Source organism: Meleagris gallopavo, chromosome 4, assembly GCF_905368555.1.
Source record: "Meleagris gallopavo chromosome 4, MGAL_WU_HG_1.1, whole genome shotgun sequence".
Classification (NCBI taxonomy): domain Eukaryota; kingdom Metazoa; phylum Chordata; class Aves; order Galliformes; family Phasianidae; genus Meleagris; species Meleagris gallopavo.
Window position 1 is genome coordinate 17,994,546 of NC_139407.1, and position 18,623 is coordinate 18,013,168.

An 18,623-nucleotide genomic window follows, 5' to 3' on the forward strand; every position below is an offset into this window, starting at 1 on the left:
CCGAAATAGCAAGCCAAACTTACAAATGCTTCTTTCAGATTTCTTGTGTATGTACATGCATATATACTTGACAGGTTTGTAAGCGCCAGAAAATCCCAACACAAATCATGAGTTCTGCTTTTAAATGCTGACACGGGGACCCTTCTGTGTATGTTGACAGCCTGCCAATGCAGGATTATTTTAAACAATATGGCATTCGAAGAGGTGAATTTGTTCAAGGCACTGTATTTTAAACCTGCACATTAGCATCACGATTAAGGAAAACTCCAGTGAAACCACTTGCTGCCTTTCCATCGCATTTACCAGAGTGAAAAGAGACTGCCACCCAGTGGACTACCACCAAGTACATCAACCACAAAGCATGGCAATCAATACAGAATTGTTGAAAATTTTATTTTCAAGAAAGTGTTATTTTTTTGAATTTTTCCCATTAACATATTGTCTTCAAATACATAAATTCACTTGTCATTCTCTCCTGCACCTGAACAATCAACATCTGTATGAAGGCACTGTACATATAAAGCTTTTCAGAATTATGAGAAAAAATAACCTACCAAATCAAGCTGTCAGCAGAGAGATAGTTATCTAGTGCAATCACTCCATTCAGAGGTGAGTTACGTTCTAAATGCACCTTTGGGAAGGTTTAAACAATTCACCTGTAGTACTGCAATGCTGAATAGCATACAGAGATAGTTTAAAACCCCTTGAGGTTTAAGTTCATTTGTACTTGTAAAATCCTTCTCCAGTCTTCCTACCCAGCTTCTTTTCTTCTACCAGTTTATCCAGGAGTGGGCTGGGTAGAAAAAGAGGATTGTTGGGCTCTAGTGCATGCCATCCTGATGGGAGAAAAGAAGTGGATGAATGTGAAACATTCCTGTTTATACGCTGAAACATTCCTGTTTATACACAAAAGTAATAGAATTCTCCATCTCTTTAGAAAAGCGTTAAGAGGTTAGCAAACTGAAGAAGGTTTGAAATATACTCTAGATTCTCCAATACCCTTCAATACAGCTTCATAAACCATGCTAGTTGCCATAATTAGGAGCAAACCCAGCAATTAGTCTGTAGGAGTGATGTGCTCACAAGACCTTATAATCTCATGATCTCCACAACTGTTGATTTTCAGTACCTCAAAAAATGTAAAGGAAAACTTCTAAAATAGAAAATAAAAGACTGACTATAAGGAAATAATAATTTTTTTTAAAAAAAAAGATAGGCTGAAAGGAAATTCAAGTGAAAAAAATGTCCAAGATTCATTTCTATTTGTGAAAGACACGGTCAGTTGGAGCGAAATAACACCACTTGGCACTACTTGCTAAAAGCAGAAGTGATTTCATTGACATTATTTTGAAAGTGACATTCTGCCTGGAGAATAATTACACCACTCATTTGCTACTGCACATACATTCTCTACTTACCAGCTGAAATGAAAGGGAGATGGTATAACCGTATCTTTTAAAGTATTTTCTGTGTTCCCTATTAACTGAGAACAACATCATGGCTGGCAGACAAAGACTGAAGGGCTCAACTTTTGTTGCTCTCTGTGAGAACGTCTTACACTCCTACTACATGCTTCTCTTCCCACTGATTCTTTTTTAATTATATAAAGTTCCACTGCCATTACTAATATTTTCCACAGGAACTTGATGCAGTCAGCAAAGCAAGCACTTGTTACATTCCCATCAGTAAGATACTGTAGAAGCACACAATACAAATGCTGTGCTCATACAGCATTTTGAGCAGAATCCTCACTCCTTTCTCCTTAACAGTTAAAAAAAACTGTGTCATAAGCATGCAATTTAAGCTAGTTAGGAGTCAGATTTTCATTACAGCATTCATCTACAAGTTTTCTAAAAAGGGGGGAAAAAAAGAAAATAAGTATGCAGTACCATCTATAATGTATTTACTGGTATCCAACCCAACATAGTCCAGCAGTTCAAATGGACCCATGGGATAGCCAGCCCCAAGCTTCATAGCAACATCAATATCTTCCTTTGATGCATCTCCTAGAGAAAAGATTGACAGTTTGATGAACAGAGAAGATTCTGCATCTACTTGGCACCACTTATAAATAATTAACAAGGTGTTATTTCACACTGGTGCAGCTCTTCACTGAAATCTCTGCACGTTTCAGAACCACAAAAACTGGGGTCAGCATGCACACAAGTCCATGCTGGAGGATAAAGATGAATCTCTCACAAAAAAAAAAACAACAAAACAAAACACCACCACAAAAAAAAAAAAAAAAAAAAAAAACAAACCACCTAGAGACCTGATTTCCATTTTCTTATCTTTCTCTTGCATTTCAATATAGAATTTTGAAGTAGCCACAGCTGCTTTGCTCAACCTACCTGAAAGACTGGAGGAAGAATCAGGCATTATGAAGAATGAAAAGAGTTTTGTTTTGAGGCAACTGAGTGTTTCAACTTGACAATATCAGCAGCACTTTTTGAATCACGTATAGGACAGAGCTACCCTTACTGTACAACAGTCAGAAGGCAAGGTCTAATACAGGACATATCCAGCTCCTCTGGACAGCAGCTCCTGCAGTCAGGTATATGGCCAAATAAGCTGATATGCATTACTTCATTTCACTGCAGTTCCCACTAGTCCATACATCCATAACATCATTTTGCCAGAACTTAACAGCCTGGAGAAGAAAGTCCTGGATTTAAATGTATATGCCTCAATCCTTGCAGCTCTTACAACAGTGCATCAGTTTACACTTTAGTAAAAGCAGTTTTCTGTTGAGATGCCAGCCTGCGGCATCTGGAACTGCCATGGTGCAGGTGCAAATTACCATACACCACTCCTTTTATGGGAAGCAGTGATGGCCAGCAGACAGACTAGGCAGGGGGGAGTGGAGCAGCAGCAGCTGCACCATGTGTTTCAGCAGTTCTCAGCAGAGGACAGCCGTCAGGTATTGAAGATGGCAGGGAGGGGTGACTTGAAGACACTGCAGAGGTGTAGTAAAATTTTTCATTCCCAGGATTATAAGAAAAAAATCTAAATGATCAGAAATTCAATTCTGCATCAATGCTGCTTTGCAATTGCCACAGATAATATTGACTTCATTCTTTTGCTGAGAATGTATGTTTTATACTGTCACAAAAGCAGATTTCTACCACGCACTCTGACAAAGGCAGTGCACTTCTTTGCAGATCAAAAACCTCCTATAAAGGCAAAAGCTTCAGTAATAGTCTTGTACAAAACAATAATTGTCATGTATCTCATTTTACTCCTTGTTAATTTTAACAATTTATTTTTGAGAAACTGGGATAATTAGACCCAATTCAAATTCACGTAAGCACTCAATTCATTTTAGGATGATGTATATGTAAAGCTACCAACAGATTTACCCCACTTTGTCACCTGCCAGCATACAGCTGCACTGCAATACAATTAGAAACAGTAAGAAGCACACAAGTCTTGCACTCCTAGTCCAGGCAGTGCGATGGTATATTGCAGATTTCCATAGACAATTAACTGCTTTTTTGGTTTGCTACTAATAAGTGGGCAATACAGACCATCATATGCTGGTATTTCAATACGCCTTCATTTAAATCACTGTTGATACACTAAAGGTATTTCGCCTATGCAAAATTATGTAAAGTCTTTACCCACTTAACCCATGAAGATTCTGTGTAAGTGAAGACTTAAAGATTGACGAATAAGATGGCATTTCAGGGCTTGGGGCTGCCAAGAAAGAGACCCAAATTCCTCACTATCATGGTTGATAATCTGGCTGAAGTGTCTACTGTACAAATTAATGGAAAGATGTGACAACAATTTAATCTGATCCAATAAAAAGTAAAAACCAGAGAACAGCCATCAGGCTTTTCAAAATACTAATGAGATTTTTACACTGATGTTTTAGAAATTAAAAAGAAAAACATAAATAAATGGACTTGAAGAAGTTTGCCAATGTTATACTGCTGTATAAAATACAAACAGAATAAAGATGAAATCAAAATACTGCTTTGCCTAGGCAGAAACAGTCAATTTTAATAGACAATTTCAGTAACTGTTTTCTTCTATGTTTAAATAAAAGTTCTATTGTCTCCTGAAATATATGTAACAATACATGTCTCTCAACAAAGGCACCTCTCTTACTCACATTAAAACACCCACACGCTGCTTAAAACTGTGACTTTTTCTAAAAGAATAATGTCCCCTTGTATTCATGTCTTTGTCTTTCAAGTCACTAAAATTTGTTCTTTTCTCCGTTTGAGACATAATTATCCATCTGTTGATGGATAAACAAGTAGTGTTGGCTTTTATTTTTTTTTCCCTGGAGATCAAGTCATTCCTTCTGTATGATATAAAACAAATTTTTAATATTTAAAGCATATTTGGTGGAATCCTGATAACGCAGTGCTTTCATCTATAAAAAGCGGTGTTTTCAAAAACAAAATGACATCATTAAGCAGCATGCTATGAGCAGAACACTTGAAATAAGAGCAATTTCCTCTATCCACTCACATTATTGGCTTGTTTTCTTTCCAAAATAATTATCAACGCTTTGAAATTTAGTGGTTCTTTAGGGACTTCTGGTTACTTCCACCTACCCTCTATATTAGCAAAGTGACCAACAATAACATAGAAGGTCCTAAAGAAGCTATGCTGAAAAAGGGACAAAGAAGAACAGCAGGATTTACAGAGCAATCGTTAAGCCCAAATCACTTGTATGACAGTACTATTATGTGATACTGAATATTATACTACTTGTCCTACCTGAAAATTGGTGTTTTATTTCACAAGCCCAATGAAAGGAACCTTTGGAGGCCTTTCCTAAAGGTCCTCCCATAATGCGATTTTCAGGCATTTCCATAACAGTCTCCTGGGAATCCCATTCTCCTCATAGGAGAGGTGGACTCCCGATCAGTTGGCTGAGAATATTTTTATGATAGTACAAAGCTCACCTTTCCAAACCACAAATACTTCATACTAGCAGAAATTTCCCATACTGATAATAAGCAACTTCCAACTCTGTGCACTCTGGTATTTCAAATGGTAGTTTAGATCTATTCAGATGCACAGATTGGTTCACTCTTGCTGCATTCTTTGCTCTGCTAGTCCTTAAGGTGTGAAAGTTTGGAGGTAATCCAAACATTTTTCTGAATGAATACGTAACAGCATCATACGTCAACATTCTCTGAAGTCAATAAACCAAGAAGTACCTCTCTCAAAAAGTCGAACAGCTTCCATCATATATGGCACCAAGAGACGGTTTACAATAAAACCTGGAGTATCCTAAGGAAAAAAAAAAAAAAAATCTAAATAAACATTCTTTACCAATACTATCTTCAAATGATACATGACAAATAACAATATGAAGACACTTATTAAATCATCAACTTCTGGCATGCTCTAAATTGTTTTGTTCATCTGATTTATCTGCTTGCTATTAAAACACAAACAATGAGTTTCACAATCTAGGCACAGCACATAAACATTTTATAATGCTGAGAACAATTAAGACTATTATGAGTCCAATTCATTACTCTTAATGTGGTTCATTGGAATTCATTCCTCAGTAAAATTCTGCTGATACTATTTTCTGGAAAGATAAAAGAAGTTCTTCCCTAGTAGTATTTTTATTTAATGCAAGCTTTAAACAAAATCACAAATACAGAAAAAGAAACGGCTTTCCAAACAGTGTATTATTTCATATAATTCTACAACTGTTCCATATGTTCATTGATTCACTTCATTTTATCTCAGTGTTTAAACCAAAGAACTCCACAGAACTCACTTCAATTCCTTCAGTAAACAAGAACAAAAAAAAAAAAAAAAATCAAGATGTTTTGTTTGTTTTTTGAGACTGACGTTTATTTCTGCATTAGTCTCTACTCAAGTTAGTTTATAAAAAATATCTAATCATTTATCACACTACCTAATCACACTGCATACTGGAAAACTGCAACTGAAACCGGAAAATGAACTTACCTAAGGCCACACAGCAATGCAGCAGCACAGAAAAAATTTGAGACCAACATTCATATACTGAATTACTGTTAACTACCAGATTACAGGTCCTTATTTTCATGACCAAATGCCTCCTGGGGGCTGTAAAACTCAAGGCAATAGCTTGCATAAAGCTTTCCCAACTACAACTTAATGGATTTGGAAAAAGTGTGCTTAGGATGCGAGGCATTCCTCCAGAGAAAAAACAAAATTGCAAAGCAATAAAGATGAATATAGGTCTAGTTACTGCAGTCTTAAGAAAAACTTGTGATGAGCACACAACCAGGGAGAATCCATCCAATTGCTTCACAGTACAAGTAGCAGTCTTGCCGCTAACACAGATAAAGATGAGCTCCTGCTTAAGCTTTCCAGCCCAGGCTACCGCAGGACTGGAAAAGAAAAATCAAACGTGTAAACTCTGATACTTGTGCTGCTGCCTCTCTAATCCGAGGAATTTGAGATCAACTTGGGAATTTTCTTTGTCAAAATGTTTTTAACAGGGAAGAGAATCTGGACAAGCCTGGAAATTCTAACATGCTCTTATAACCTACTCAAAACCACCCCTTAAACGCAAGAACAAGAACAAATCCTCTGAACTCTGTGGAATCCAAACTGTACTCACCTTACAACTGACAGGACTTTTTCCTACTGCTTTACTGAAATCCATAAGTGACTCATAAGTCTTTTGGCTAGTCATTGGAGTCTTGATGACCTGGGCAGGAAAGGAGAGTATAAGCGCCTTTGTGAGCAGTACAGCAATGATTAAACTCAATTTCAGAACACTACTATAGAATTTAACACAAAGAAAGTATTAAATAAAAAAACAAATTCAGTTAATATATATATGTAAAAAACACAGGTATTTATTTTTAAGATAGATTCAGCATTTTACACGTTTTCAAATTTTATACACCTATGACACACTTTCCCACTCAGCCAGTATGAAAAAATAAAAAGTACTATCCTTTTGGAATCCCATTTAGAGATCATAATATAATAGAACAAATTTAGAAGTCACAATCTCTGCTGCCTTGGGAAACACACTGGCATCACTCTAGAAAATCCTATTAGAGAGTTATTGACAAAAAGGTTGTAATAACCATCCTGCACCCTATGCAAACTACTCATCAAGTGGAGTGACATTGGGCTATGGCATTCATAACTCAGGTGAAAAAAAAAATTACTAAGATTGGCTGCAACAATCATACAGAGATTGCTGTGTTTTGTTTTCAGAAATGTTGATAGATACCTTCAGCATTTTTCAAATTTCACAGAAGCTTAACTCAGATTTCTAAAGACTACTCTACGTTTTAAACTTGAAGCAAGGCACAGAACATTTCATCTCCACAAATAAATTACTGGTGAAAACTAGTTCTTAGCAGAGAAAACAGTAAGTCTATGTCAGCCTAAGGAATAATGCCTGGATTTCCATTATCTCTGACACCACATATAAAACAAGACATGAAATTTTGCAGCAGACTGGCCAAAATGCAGTTAATTTTCACATAATTTCTTGTCAGCTCTAGCTGATCAAGAGAGTCACATACTCTCCCAGAGATGCAAATTCCTTTGTAGCCCGTCTCTGGTTTTATTGCATAGACAAACTGTTGGGCTTTTTGTTTGTGTGTTTGTATTTGAGTGAGGAAAGGGAGAGGAGAAATAAAAGCAGAGGAAGAAAGACCTGACAGTTTTGCTGCAATGAGACCTTTACTTTCGAAGTTCAAACTCTTCTATCCAATTATCTATTATCCTGCTCTGATTTTAAGCATTATTAGAACGTAGCCCAAGTTTATATATTTAGGAAAACAAAGAGCTACCTAAAAGCAATTCTTCACAGTTCCTTGCAGGTTGAGAAACACTGTAATGTTAACTAATTTAAATATTTCCAGACAACTCATCCAGAACACTGAATAAACATGACTGACTTTGTTTCGTAAGTCACAAGGCAGTGATGTTCATCTGCAGATCATTTTCTAATGAAGCCCACACTGTTAATAATCAATTGCTCTGTCAGTCAGTAGATGATCTTCTTTGAGTTGCCCATAGTTCTTATTAATCAGCCAGTTTGCATGACTGACAGGGCACACCCGCTGGTAGTTCACTGATAACTGTGGAGCCTTGAGACAGGAGTTACCTCAGTTTGTTCAATTTGCTCCTTGACAGAGACTGCACCACCCTCTTATCACTAGAGGTAGCTCGTTCCACATCAGAGGAGCTGCAAACTGAGATCGACCCTTTCATCTCACTCAATTCTCAGTCAAAACAAATGCTTTACCTCACCACGGTGTTTGTTACTAGGTTGTTTTAGGACTCTTACCTCCACAAGCTTCATCATAGGCACAGGGTTGAAGAAATGGAGGCCACCAAATCGGTCCTGCCTGGTGGTTGAGTTAGCCAACTGTGTGATTTGCAAGGATGAAGTGTTGCTCGCAAATATTGTATGCCTGGAAAAAAGAAACAAATGGATCGTAAACATGACAGCTATCTTTCTGACAGTAGGAGATTGGTGCACTACACGTAAGTAGACATCCACTGGCTAACCAACTATGGAACTCTTAGAAATACTTCTGCAGATTATTGCTTGCCTTTTCTGCAGCATAAATTAACCAATGATGAAATAACCAGTAGATGAGCTGTGCGAGTTTCTGACTCCCAGGAGAGTATGTTGAATACTGGATCAGGTCAAAGAAGGAAGATTCTCCAAGTAGATTTTCTTTTCCTTAAATGTCTCAAATCTATTCCAGGTATATCCTTTAGCAATCCTGGAAACCAAATCCAATTTTTTAATCATCTCAATGGATACTCGATCATTTGAGATGTCAAGTAAGCATTCTGGAGCTTTGAAAACACTTCTAATTTTTTAATTTTTTTTTTTTTTTTTTTAAATGAGCAATAGCAGACATAGTAGTAAACTTCCCACCATGAGGTAATAGGGGAAAAAAAAAAAAATTAAAAAAATACTACATATGACACTTCAGAGGATACACAAAATCACATGAGTTTCAAGACAAAGACGAAGTCCTTTACACAGATTCAAACCACACTTATTATTCCAATTTATAATGTTTTGGGTTTTTTTTTTTTCAGAAACACGTCAGAATATCAACACCCTGATGTACATACATCACACAGAAAACTTACACATATGACTTTCTCCAAATCATGAGAATCAAAACCTAAATTAGAAATGAAGCCCTACCTTCCATTCTGGACTGTTTACCTTTTACGTAGGACTGTTATCCTATTTACCTTTCAAAAATTGTCCTACTGGATTCATCAGATGTTAATCTAGACTGGCATTTTGTTTACATTTCACTAAGACATAACTGAGTTTCACAATACAGTCTTCCAAAAAGTTACATCTAAGCCATGGACCCATTTTTTATTATGTTTTCTCAGTTTCGAGGATTTGTTAAGGATAAGGAATTCTTGTTTATGTTCCTTACAAATATTCTCTTGTTATTTCTCCACCATAAAGCAGGTTTCACATTGTTCTTAGGCAAGCTAATAAAAGAATATTTTACATTTCATAGTTTTAACCTTGAAAGGTCAACGCATCCAACTGACAGTTACATTCACTGAAAATCTCTTGGATTCAAATACACTCATAAAAATCCAGTGAATCCATTTGTAAAACCAGCAATGATTACTCCTCACAAAATAATGGACTTAAAGCAAGAGATTTTACTTCAGCATCACTTCTGCAGGTGAACACCATAACCTCATGTAACATAAAGCAGTGGGAAATAAAACATTAAACTTAAGCTGCGTACAAGGGCATTTTATTTACACTTTTCTGCTCTGAACAACTAATTGATTTAAATGAAGTGTAAAACAGAATTTGCATGTCTCCATGACATAGATTACATTATTTATGCTTCAGGTGACAGAAGAATCTGAAGGTTTATGAAAGCAGCAATACTAGCAAAGCTTTCTCGATACTTTTTCAGCCATCAGCATGCTTTTGCTTACTGCCATCTAGTGGGTCACAGAAAGAAAGCAAGAACAAAGTCAAACACCAGAGAAATATCATTTCAGCGAAACTTACTTTTACAGTCCAGCTTATTATGCAGTGAGAGCTGAAGAACACTTCTTTTATAACACTTTCATAACACACTGATTCTGAATACAGTGAACTGTCCAAAACCAGTGGCCTGTTCCCAGCTGTGTTTCCACATTTAGAGAGAAATCTTAGACCAAGAAATGCTGATGGACATTTCCACCAGACAGAGATTAACAGAAGGCGAAAGCTCTTGAGAAAGTGGGTATCTGAAAAGTCTTTTCATATGCTTATTATTATCCTGTTTGGAAAGTGCTGCAATGTTCAAATATCTCCAAAATTATGAAAGACGCAGGGAGATTAAAATAACAACACAAAAACCCAGCCTGACCTTTTCAAAGCAGGAACATGAGGACTAATTGAACACAAGAAAAGGAAAACAGAACCCAAAAGTTGGTGGCAACAGTTAACCACCCATTCTGATGATGATAACCACCATACAGCATTGCACCAGTTGGCAGATAACACAACACGTGGAGTACTTCTGAAAAAGCAAACACTTTTGCAAAGCACTGCTGAGAGTACAGAACAGGATGCGTTCACTGATGATCTGAGACCAAGAAAGGACACTCACAGCCTCATCTGGACAGTTATCCAGATGATGAATACCTTGAATTCTGGGTCTGCCTAACTCTCCTTGCTCACTGCATTTTCTCTGAAAACTTATTACAAATTCACTCTTCACCCAGATATAATCACCAAATAAACTCACACGAACGAATACCTTTTTCATTCCCCTCCATTTACATATCCTCTTTCAGAAGAATTATAGCACTTTTCAAGAGAAAAAAGGAAGAGGAAATAAGCTTATTTTGTTGTGTTTGTTTCTGATGCAGTGCTTTAGTTTAGTGGTCATCCTTATTTGAGAGGCCATTGTAGCACAAATACATGAGAGAAACATGTGGCACTGTAGCTGAGGAAATAAACGAAATCCAGGATAGAACACAAAAGAAAGATGCAAAGCATGATATAGCTTATACTCCAAAGGCATGATCTTGTCTGATCAACTATAACTCACAGTCCTTCACATTTCAGTCATTTACCAGTTAACCCTATACTAAGTACAAATATTTGAATTAAGAGAAGTCCCACCTCTTCAGAAGCCTGGCCTTCCGTAACTATAATACGCACTTCAAAATGACAGCATTGCCCAAAATCTCACAGTTACAAAACTTCTCCCAAGACTCAAAGCTATCTTTAAACAAATCTTACCTTCCTTATGGATCAGCCACAAGATCTCCACCAAGCTGATGCAACACTCAGCTCAAGCAGTAATTCCAGAAACTTCCAAATGTCCAATGTAGCAAAGGCAGTACAGCACCTGCACTGACAGGGAGAGCTTTCCCTGTTATTACAGTGCCACATGGGACAAGCAAAGTCCACTTCCTCATTCAAGACACAGAAAAACACTGACAAGACATTGCTACCCTTCCTCACATTATTCGTTTAATTTACAACTTCCTATGCTACTCACAAAATGACATACTACTGTTTGTATCTAACAGCTACTATTTTAAACACTTGGCGACTAAGTTTCACTGCTTCAGCAGCTTGCTTTCTTTTCATCTAGACCACTTGCACTGCAGCTCATATTCCTCACCATCTGCTTCCCTTACTTTCAGCCTTTACATCCATACATTTAACGCCACCCTGAGTTTTCCTTTTTTAAAAGATTACTTGTCTAATGTCAGCGTCCCTTTTCCCAACCTTGAAGAGTCATGCTTTCAGAGACCCCGTACCTTTTAACACTCCCTAATGTAAAAATTGATGTTTCAAGACAGTAATGTTTATAAACCACTCAGTCTAAGTACAAATAGTGTAAGCTTTCTTAATATGTGTATCATTAAATGAGGCACCAAATCTTTGTTCCTGTTTCTGTCTGCTAGCAGGTTCTAGATAGTTTGCTATTTAACATACTTAAATTTGCTCATTAATTTTCTCTATTAAATACAGAGAAAAACTCAGGCAAACAATGGTCTGTTTTATAATACAGACAACCTAGTCATGACAAGGTACCATGGCAATTGCCAAAGGCAGCTACTTTCTTTTCTTTGCTTGTCAGACTAAGGCCAAGAGCAAGTTAGCCTGTTCTCAGTGCAATGTTTTTTTGCGTATGTGATCATTCATTCTTTTCAGAAATGCCGGGTGATTTTGAACACTGTGACGCAGCCTGAAAACCTCCCTAGGCTGAAGTCAACTAACGATAACATCTTAGCTCTATTGACATTATATACAAGCTAAAACTAGTTTAATCCTGTGGTTAGGCAACCCAGAGTACCTTTTAGTCAGTACTCCCAGCTTTAGCTATACTAGTTTGGACTCCAACCTGTGCTGTGATTCTGAGTCATCCATTACAAGGATCGAGCTCCTGAGACAAGATACTCAGCTTAACAGGATTTTGGGTTTTGTACACAACTGAACAGTAACTCTCCAACAATTATCAAGGAAAATTCTGAAGATTTTAAGTAATCCAGAGAGCACAAGATAAGAAATAATAACTGGCAATAAACTATTTCAAAACTCCTCCGATACAAAGTAAACTTGTATTGCTTAAGCTGACTGTGACTTACAGTTAAGAGGCTGAAACTTCTTAAAGCTTGTTCAGTTAGGCACACTAAAAATAAATATTTCATTCCACTTCCCTATTTAAGTATGGGAACAAGTATACAGACCATAACTCATCTGTACCAGAACAAACTTATTCTACACTTGTGCATCTTCACTTGGAAAAAGCAGGCCTGTTGAGTAGATAGACAAATCTTATGCCTAATCACACCATGAAGCACATCAAATAAGCAATGCAACAAGTAAATAAACCAGATGAATACACCTGAAAGAGTTTGTAATGTATGAATTTGGCAGGACAAGCATCACATGCAGTGTGACTGGTGCAGAGTTAAGAAAATTAATACAGAAAATGCAGAATTAATGGTGCAACAAAAACAAAACACATTAAAAAAAAAAAAAAACACCAAAGGGGCAAGTTTCAAAATAAAACAGGAGAAAATGTACGTACTCCGGAGCAAACTTGTCCAGCCTCTTGAAGAGTTCATTTTTAATTTCCTGATTCTCCACAATGGCTTCAATCACCAGATCTGTGCTGTGAACCACTGCTACTGCATCTGTGCTTGTTGTGAGGTTCTTCAAAGTCTTCTCAATGAACTCAGCACCAGCCTGAAACATTCCAAGAACGTGCAATAATTATTTCATTTCTTTTTACATGAAAACCCCCATATATGCTCTGCAGCCCTCAGAACTTTAAGCATGCTGCTGTATTTCCAAATGAATCAGAAAGTGCCAAACACGTAGAGAAATGATGCTTTCACTGACACAACATTTTTTTTAAATAATCAAGTCTACTTTGAAGCAAACAGGAGATCCTTGAAATTATTAATAGCAAGAAGACTATTTGCTGCAGTCCAACCTTCAGCTTCAGAGTCTCAGCGAACGACTGACTGGTCCATCAGTACTTTCTGAGAGAATCTGGATTTGCCCTTCACAGAGAGGAACTTTATTTCAAACCTCTGCATTGTTTCCATTCAGTAGAGTAACACTTTGGTTTCACAATTTACTTCTATGATACGTGCTAGCTCATTGAAGTGAAATGGCCTGCACTCTGCTATAGATTTCTACTGAGAATGAGGTGGGGAAGAGGAAGAGGATTTTATCTTCTATCAAAGGTGCCAATCACTGACAGCCATTGTGAAGACGGAAATAAAAAATTCCATGACTTTGAATGGGAAAGCAGAAACGTTATACAAGAGAAGCCATATCTGTACACTAGAACATAATGTCACATATTTACTATACAAAGTTTTCTTCCGGATTAAAAGACTCCCCATAATTATGTATGATAAGATATATTGCTCTGGATATCCTGTAATTACCGTATTTTGCCTTCTGTATTCATGCAAACAAACTCTCTCTCATTTTCCTTGTCTTACTGCACTGCTCATGCTGTTAACTGTAAATACCAGTATATAATTAAGTATGTAAGAATATGTAAGCCAGTACATTAGTATGTTCTGTAATGCAGAACTAGAAACAATATCAGAACTTCCATACAGTAGTTTCATTCTTCTATGTTTTCCCAACAGTAAAAATAAAAAGATGTCAACCTCAGGCTTATCCGCAAACTTCTTCTTAGTCACTCTCTTTAAACTCTCTTCAATTCCTTTTGTAGATTTCTTAAGGATTTCATCTGACTGGTCTACTAACACCACAGTGTGACCACTTGCTGCTGCAACCTGAAAGTTAAAAGAAGATTCAACATCAGGATCATAAACAACCATACTGACTTGTCTAGGGGCAAACAACTGACTAGAATTGAGCAAAAGAAACAAGACATTGAATCAAGAATTACGTGCTTGACTAGAAAACATAAAATCCTGCAAACGTTTGGGGCAGAAGAGAAAGGAGAAAAGACTAAAACAACTTGAGAAAAAAAGAAATCCATTTGTTTCCCTGAGCTGTCTGCAGATGTGCAGTTGGAGACACACAAGACCCACTCCAACAAAGCTCACTGAAAGGAAAAAAAAAAAAAAAAAAAATTAAAATTAAAAAAATTGATCTCTGGAAGAAAAGCATGGCACTATTCTCATCTGACATTCCTCACTAATCCAGCAAAACAAAAAACGTGCCAGACAAAAGCACTACAAGACGTTAGTCTGCAGTTGGACATTTCCTTCATCCATCAGTTTCTTCATTTTAATTTTTCATAGCAGTTATTTCATAAAATCCATTGCAACCTAAGAAATTTTTAGACCAAGCTTGAACTTCCATTCCTAACACTTCTCTTGCTGATGATCATTTGCAATGGCAAAGCAAGATCACTCATTCTTCAGAAGGAAAGTCACTATCAAGCACACTTAAAAGAAATGCTTCGGTGATTATCCATTTACAGTTATACCAGAACATAGCTGACTAGATGGTAAAGAATCACAGAAGAATGAAGATGACCCTTTTCCCAGTTCATTCTTACCATGCATGCATTTAGAGAAAAGAAGAACAGTGAGCAGTCATACCCATTCAAATACATGTACACTCTTCTATCCAATGATCTTAACAGATACTACAGACGAAATAACAGTGTAAGGGTCTCAATTAATGCTTTTCTCCCACTGCAGTGCTCTTCAAATAGCAGAATAAGAAATTATGAACTCCTGGCTTTCAGCCATAACATGGGTTAGTTTCTCCTGACAGGAGGAGAAAGACATGATTTAAGTGTTCAAAGTAAGAGGAAAATCTTCATTAACAGGGCACAGGCATGATCTCCCTCTGTCGTAATCACACCTGTTTTGAGATAATTTTAGATTGATAAATCAGAGGCAGGTGGTCAGCAAAACAGTCCTTGGTCTTTAACAGAAGACTGCAACTTCTGTTACTAACAAACACTGCAAGTTTCTCTTGATTCTCTAAAATGCAATCTAACAGTGTATGCAGTCTGTTTCCCTACAGAATTACAATCCTTACACAGCACATGTGCTCCTCAAACAAGAGAACAATTTTCTTCAAAGGTGTTCTTTGAAGGTTCCTTCAGTGGAAGCCTCAAGTTCTAGTATCAAGGTACAGAACCATAGAGTCATTTGATTAAGGGCCATCTGGTCCAATCCCCCTGCACTGAACAGGGACACCTACAGCTCCATCATGTGCACAGAGACCCTCCAGCTTGACCTTGACTATCTCCAGGGATAGGGCATTCAGCTCCTCTCTGGACAACCTGTGCCAGTGTCTCACCACTTCTTCTTTACACCCAATCTTAATCTTCTCTTTTAGCGTGAAACCATTTCCCCTTATCCTGTCACAGCAGACCCTAAAGAGTCTGTCCCCTTCCTTCTTACAGCCTCCCTCTGGACATAGAAAGGCCGCTCTCAGGACTCCCCGGAGCCTTCTCTTCTCCAGGCTGCACAGCCCCAGCTCTCTCAGTCCTCACAGGGAGGTGTTCCATCCCTTGGGCCATTTTTATGACCCTCTTCTGGATGTACTCTAAGAGGTCCTCCTTCTCCTGTACTGAAGACTCCCCATCTGGATGCATTACTCCAGGTGAGGTCTCACAGTGCAGAGCAAAGGGCAGGATCACCTCCCTGACCTGCTGGCCACACTTCTGTTGATGCAGCCCAGGGTATCGTTGGCTTTCTCAGCTGTGAGGACACACCGCTGGCTCATGTCCAGCTGCCATCCACCAGTGCCCCCAGGTCCTTTTCAGCAGTGTTGTGCTCTATCCTTACACCTCCCAGCTTGTACTGATAGATTCTATGATTATATGATTCAAAGTCATTCTTTGAAGGTTCCTTCAGCGGAAGCCTCAACTTCTAGTATCAAAGTACAGAAAAGCAGTCACACACAAGAAGTTAATAAGCAACTTACTGATTTCTAGAGATCTGCCACAAAAATAAATCAATGCTTCTGAGAAGGAAATTCTCTAAGTCAATGAAAGGAAGAACTGCAGTTTTTGAATTCACGCCTCCCTGCTTAGTTCCACCTGGAAAAAGGGGCAGACATGCAGGCTGCCAGACACTTGGGTTGCTGCTGGGGAGCTCCCTAGCAGCTTGGACACGGGGATCCTTCTGTACATGAGGAGATGCCCACAGCTCCCATCACTGGCAGCACTGCTTGGTCACACAGCTCTCAGGTTAAAGATGAACTTGAGAGCCAAAGGCCAGTGATTAAACACTGGGAAAGTAAGTCCTCTAAATATTAACCACTTGATAGTGCTGCACATGACAGAGGGCCTGATGTTCATCTTAGGCACTGCATGCTATTTAAAGAACCAATATAGCGTCACTGGCAAGACAGAAGTTTCTTTTCCAGCTCTGAGTTTTCCAAATATTATTGCACGTTTTCTGGCCTATAAACAGCCCATGCTTTGTCCTAAAAGCCATCTCAACAACATAAAACACCGAGCTCGGTTCTTCCTCCCTCTTTGGAAGCTGAGCGACGGCATTAGCGGCCACCGCCCCTCTGACCTCGGCACAGCCGAAGGCCGAGGAGACCGCTCCCGCTCCGGGAGAAGCTCCGAGGCCACTAACAGTAGCACAAAACGAAAGCGGACGCGGTGCAGCTCCCAGAGGGCGGCAGGAGGCCGGGGAACCCGCCGCTGCCAGGCTCGAACCGACAGCGCCCGCTCCGCGGCGCGGCGCTCGCGCCGAGGGACGGCCGCCCCACGGCCGCTATGGCGTCGCCACCCCGCCGCGCTCACCTGGGCGATGCCGGCACCCATGAGGCCGCCGCCGATGACCGTCACGTGCTTGACGATCAGCTTCTTGGCGGCCGCCGTGACGGCGGTGGCGGAGGAGGCCGCGCGCACGAAGGGGCGGGTGGCGAAGGCCATGGCAATGGCGAAGGCGCGCGGCGCGGAGCCAGGGGCCTTTCGGCTGCGGGGCCGGGCGGGGCGAGGGCCGCGCTCCGCCCCGGAGAGCGGCTGTCCGGGCCTTAAGCGCTCTGCGCCGGGACGCGCGTGTCCGTGTGCTGAGCGGGGCCCGGGAGAACAACAACGCTGGGGTTAGCACAGGGAGCGTGCTGCTGTGTGCTGTTATTGCTCCTCGCTAACGAGGGGCGGGCAGCCGGCCCATGGCAGCCGCTCCTCTCTCTGCTCTGTCCTTCAGCAGCATCCTTCCCTCAAGCTGTGCCTGCTGCCCCAGCGTCTCCAAGCCAGGAGCACGGCAGCACCTCGTTCTTCCAAGCTAGAATGCGCCTAGGGCCACATCCAACCTGGCCTCGCATACCAACCTGTGAGTCGTTCCTTTATAGATCTACTGACTGAATCCTGTCAGATACAGGCTGCCAGCGTTTTCCATTTAGTTCCTGTGAGCCAGCAGCAGTTGCAACAGTAGCATGTATTCCTTGGGCCAGCTTTGGGGTAAACATTAAATAACTTGTTTTCTCCTAACATGAGCCAAAGTATTCTCCTGCCTGTGCACTTTTCACTGAAAATGCTCTCACTAAGCCTCATCCAACTGCAGATCAGGCAGGAGTAGCAAGGGGCTGCTAGAAACAGCTTCACCCAAGTTGACTCGGGGATAGCAGGCCCTCTGGGTGTACAAATGACCAAGCACGTAATTAAAATCCCTAAAAAAGCCTCATACCAAACTCCCTGCATAATAACTCCAGGCTTAAAGCCCAGGACTTCCACAAGCAGTCTCTCCTCTGCACGGAGCTCTCCACACAGCTGGGCTCACACCCACTTAGTCCCCACAAGTGCTCCAGTTATGGCCCACCCAGCTCTGCACATCACACCCCCTTGTCTCTGCCCTTCATCTGAGGCTCTCTGACCCCTCTACACAAAACAACTCCTCAGCTCTGCCCACTGGTCTGTTCCTTTCCCACCTTGGTCTTCAGACAGTGTGTCTCCTCTTAGCTTCTGCTCTTCCTCATCTGCATTCTTCTCAGTTAATTCTTTCTAAGTAACAGGGTTTTTAAAGCTGCATTATGAGAATAAAGAAGCATATTCTATTACTTGCTCATAACATGCCTGCTATTATATTTTCCCAATTCTACTTCCTCTCCCTCTCCCCCCACCCCCTTGACTCTTCATCTCACTCAAAAATGTACAACATGAAAAATCACAAGCTTAGCCAACAAATAGAATTCATTAAAA

The 18,623-nt window shown here is 39.7% G+C and overlaps 1 protein-coding gene across 1 annotated transcript; it reads right to left on the reverse strand.

Moving 5' to 3' along the window:
- Positions 1-374: 374 nt before the first annotated feature.
- On the reverse strand, positions 375-17,425 carry HADH (hydroxyacyl-CoA dehydrogenase). The gene is made up of 8 exons (XM_085222306.1): positions 17,226-17,425; positions 14,146-14,274; positions 13,044-13,201; positions 8,285-8,411; positions 6,590-6,679; positions 5,181-5,253; positions 1,890-2,006; positions 375-836 (listed from the first exon to the last, which is right to left on the reverse strand). The coding sequence occupies exons 1-8, from the start codon at positions 17,355-17,357 to the stop codon at positions 718-720; spliced, it is 945 nt and encodes a 314-aa protein (XP_085078432.1). The 5' UTR covers positions 17,358-17,425; the 3' UTR covers positions 375-717.
- Between the last annotated feature and the right edge of the window lie 1,198 nt (positions 17,426-18,623).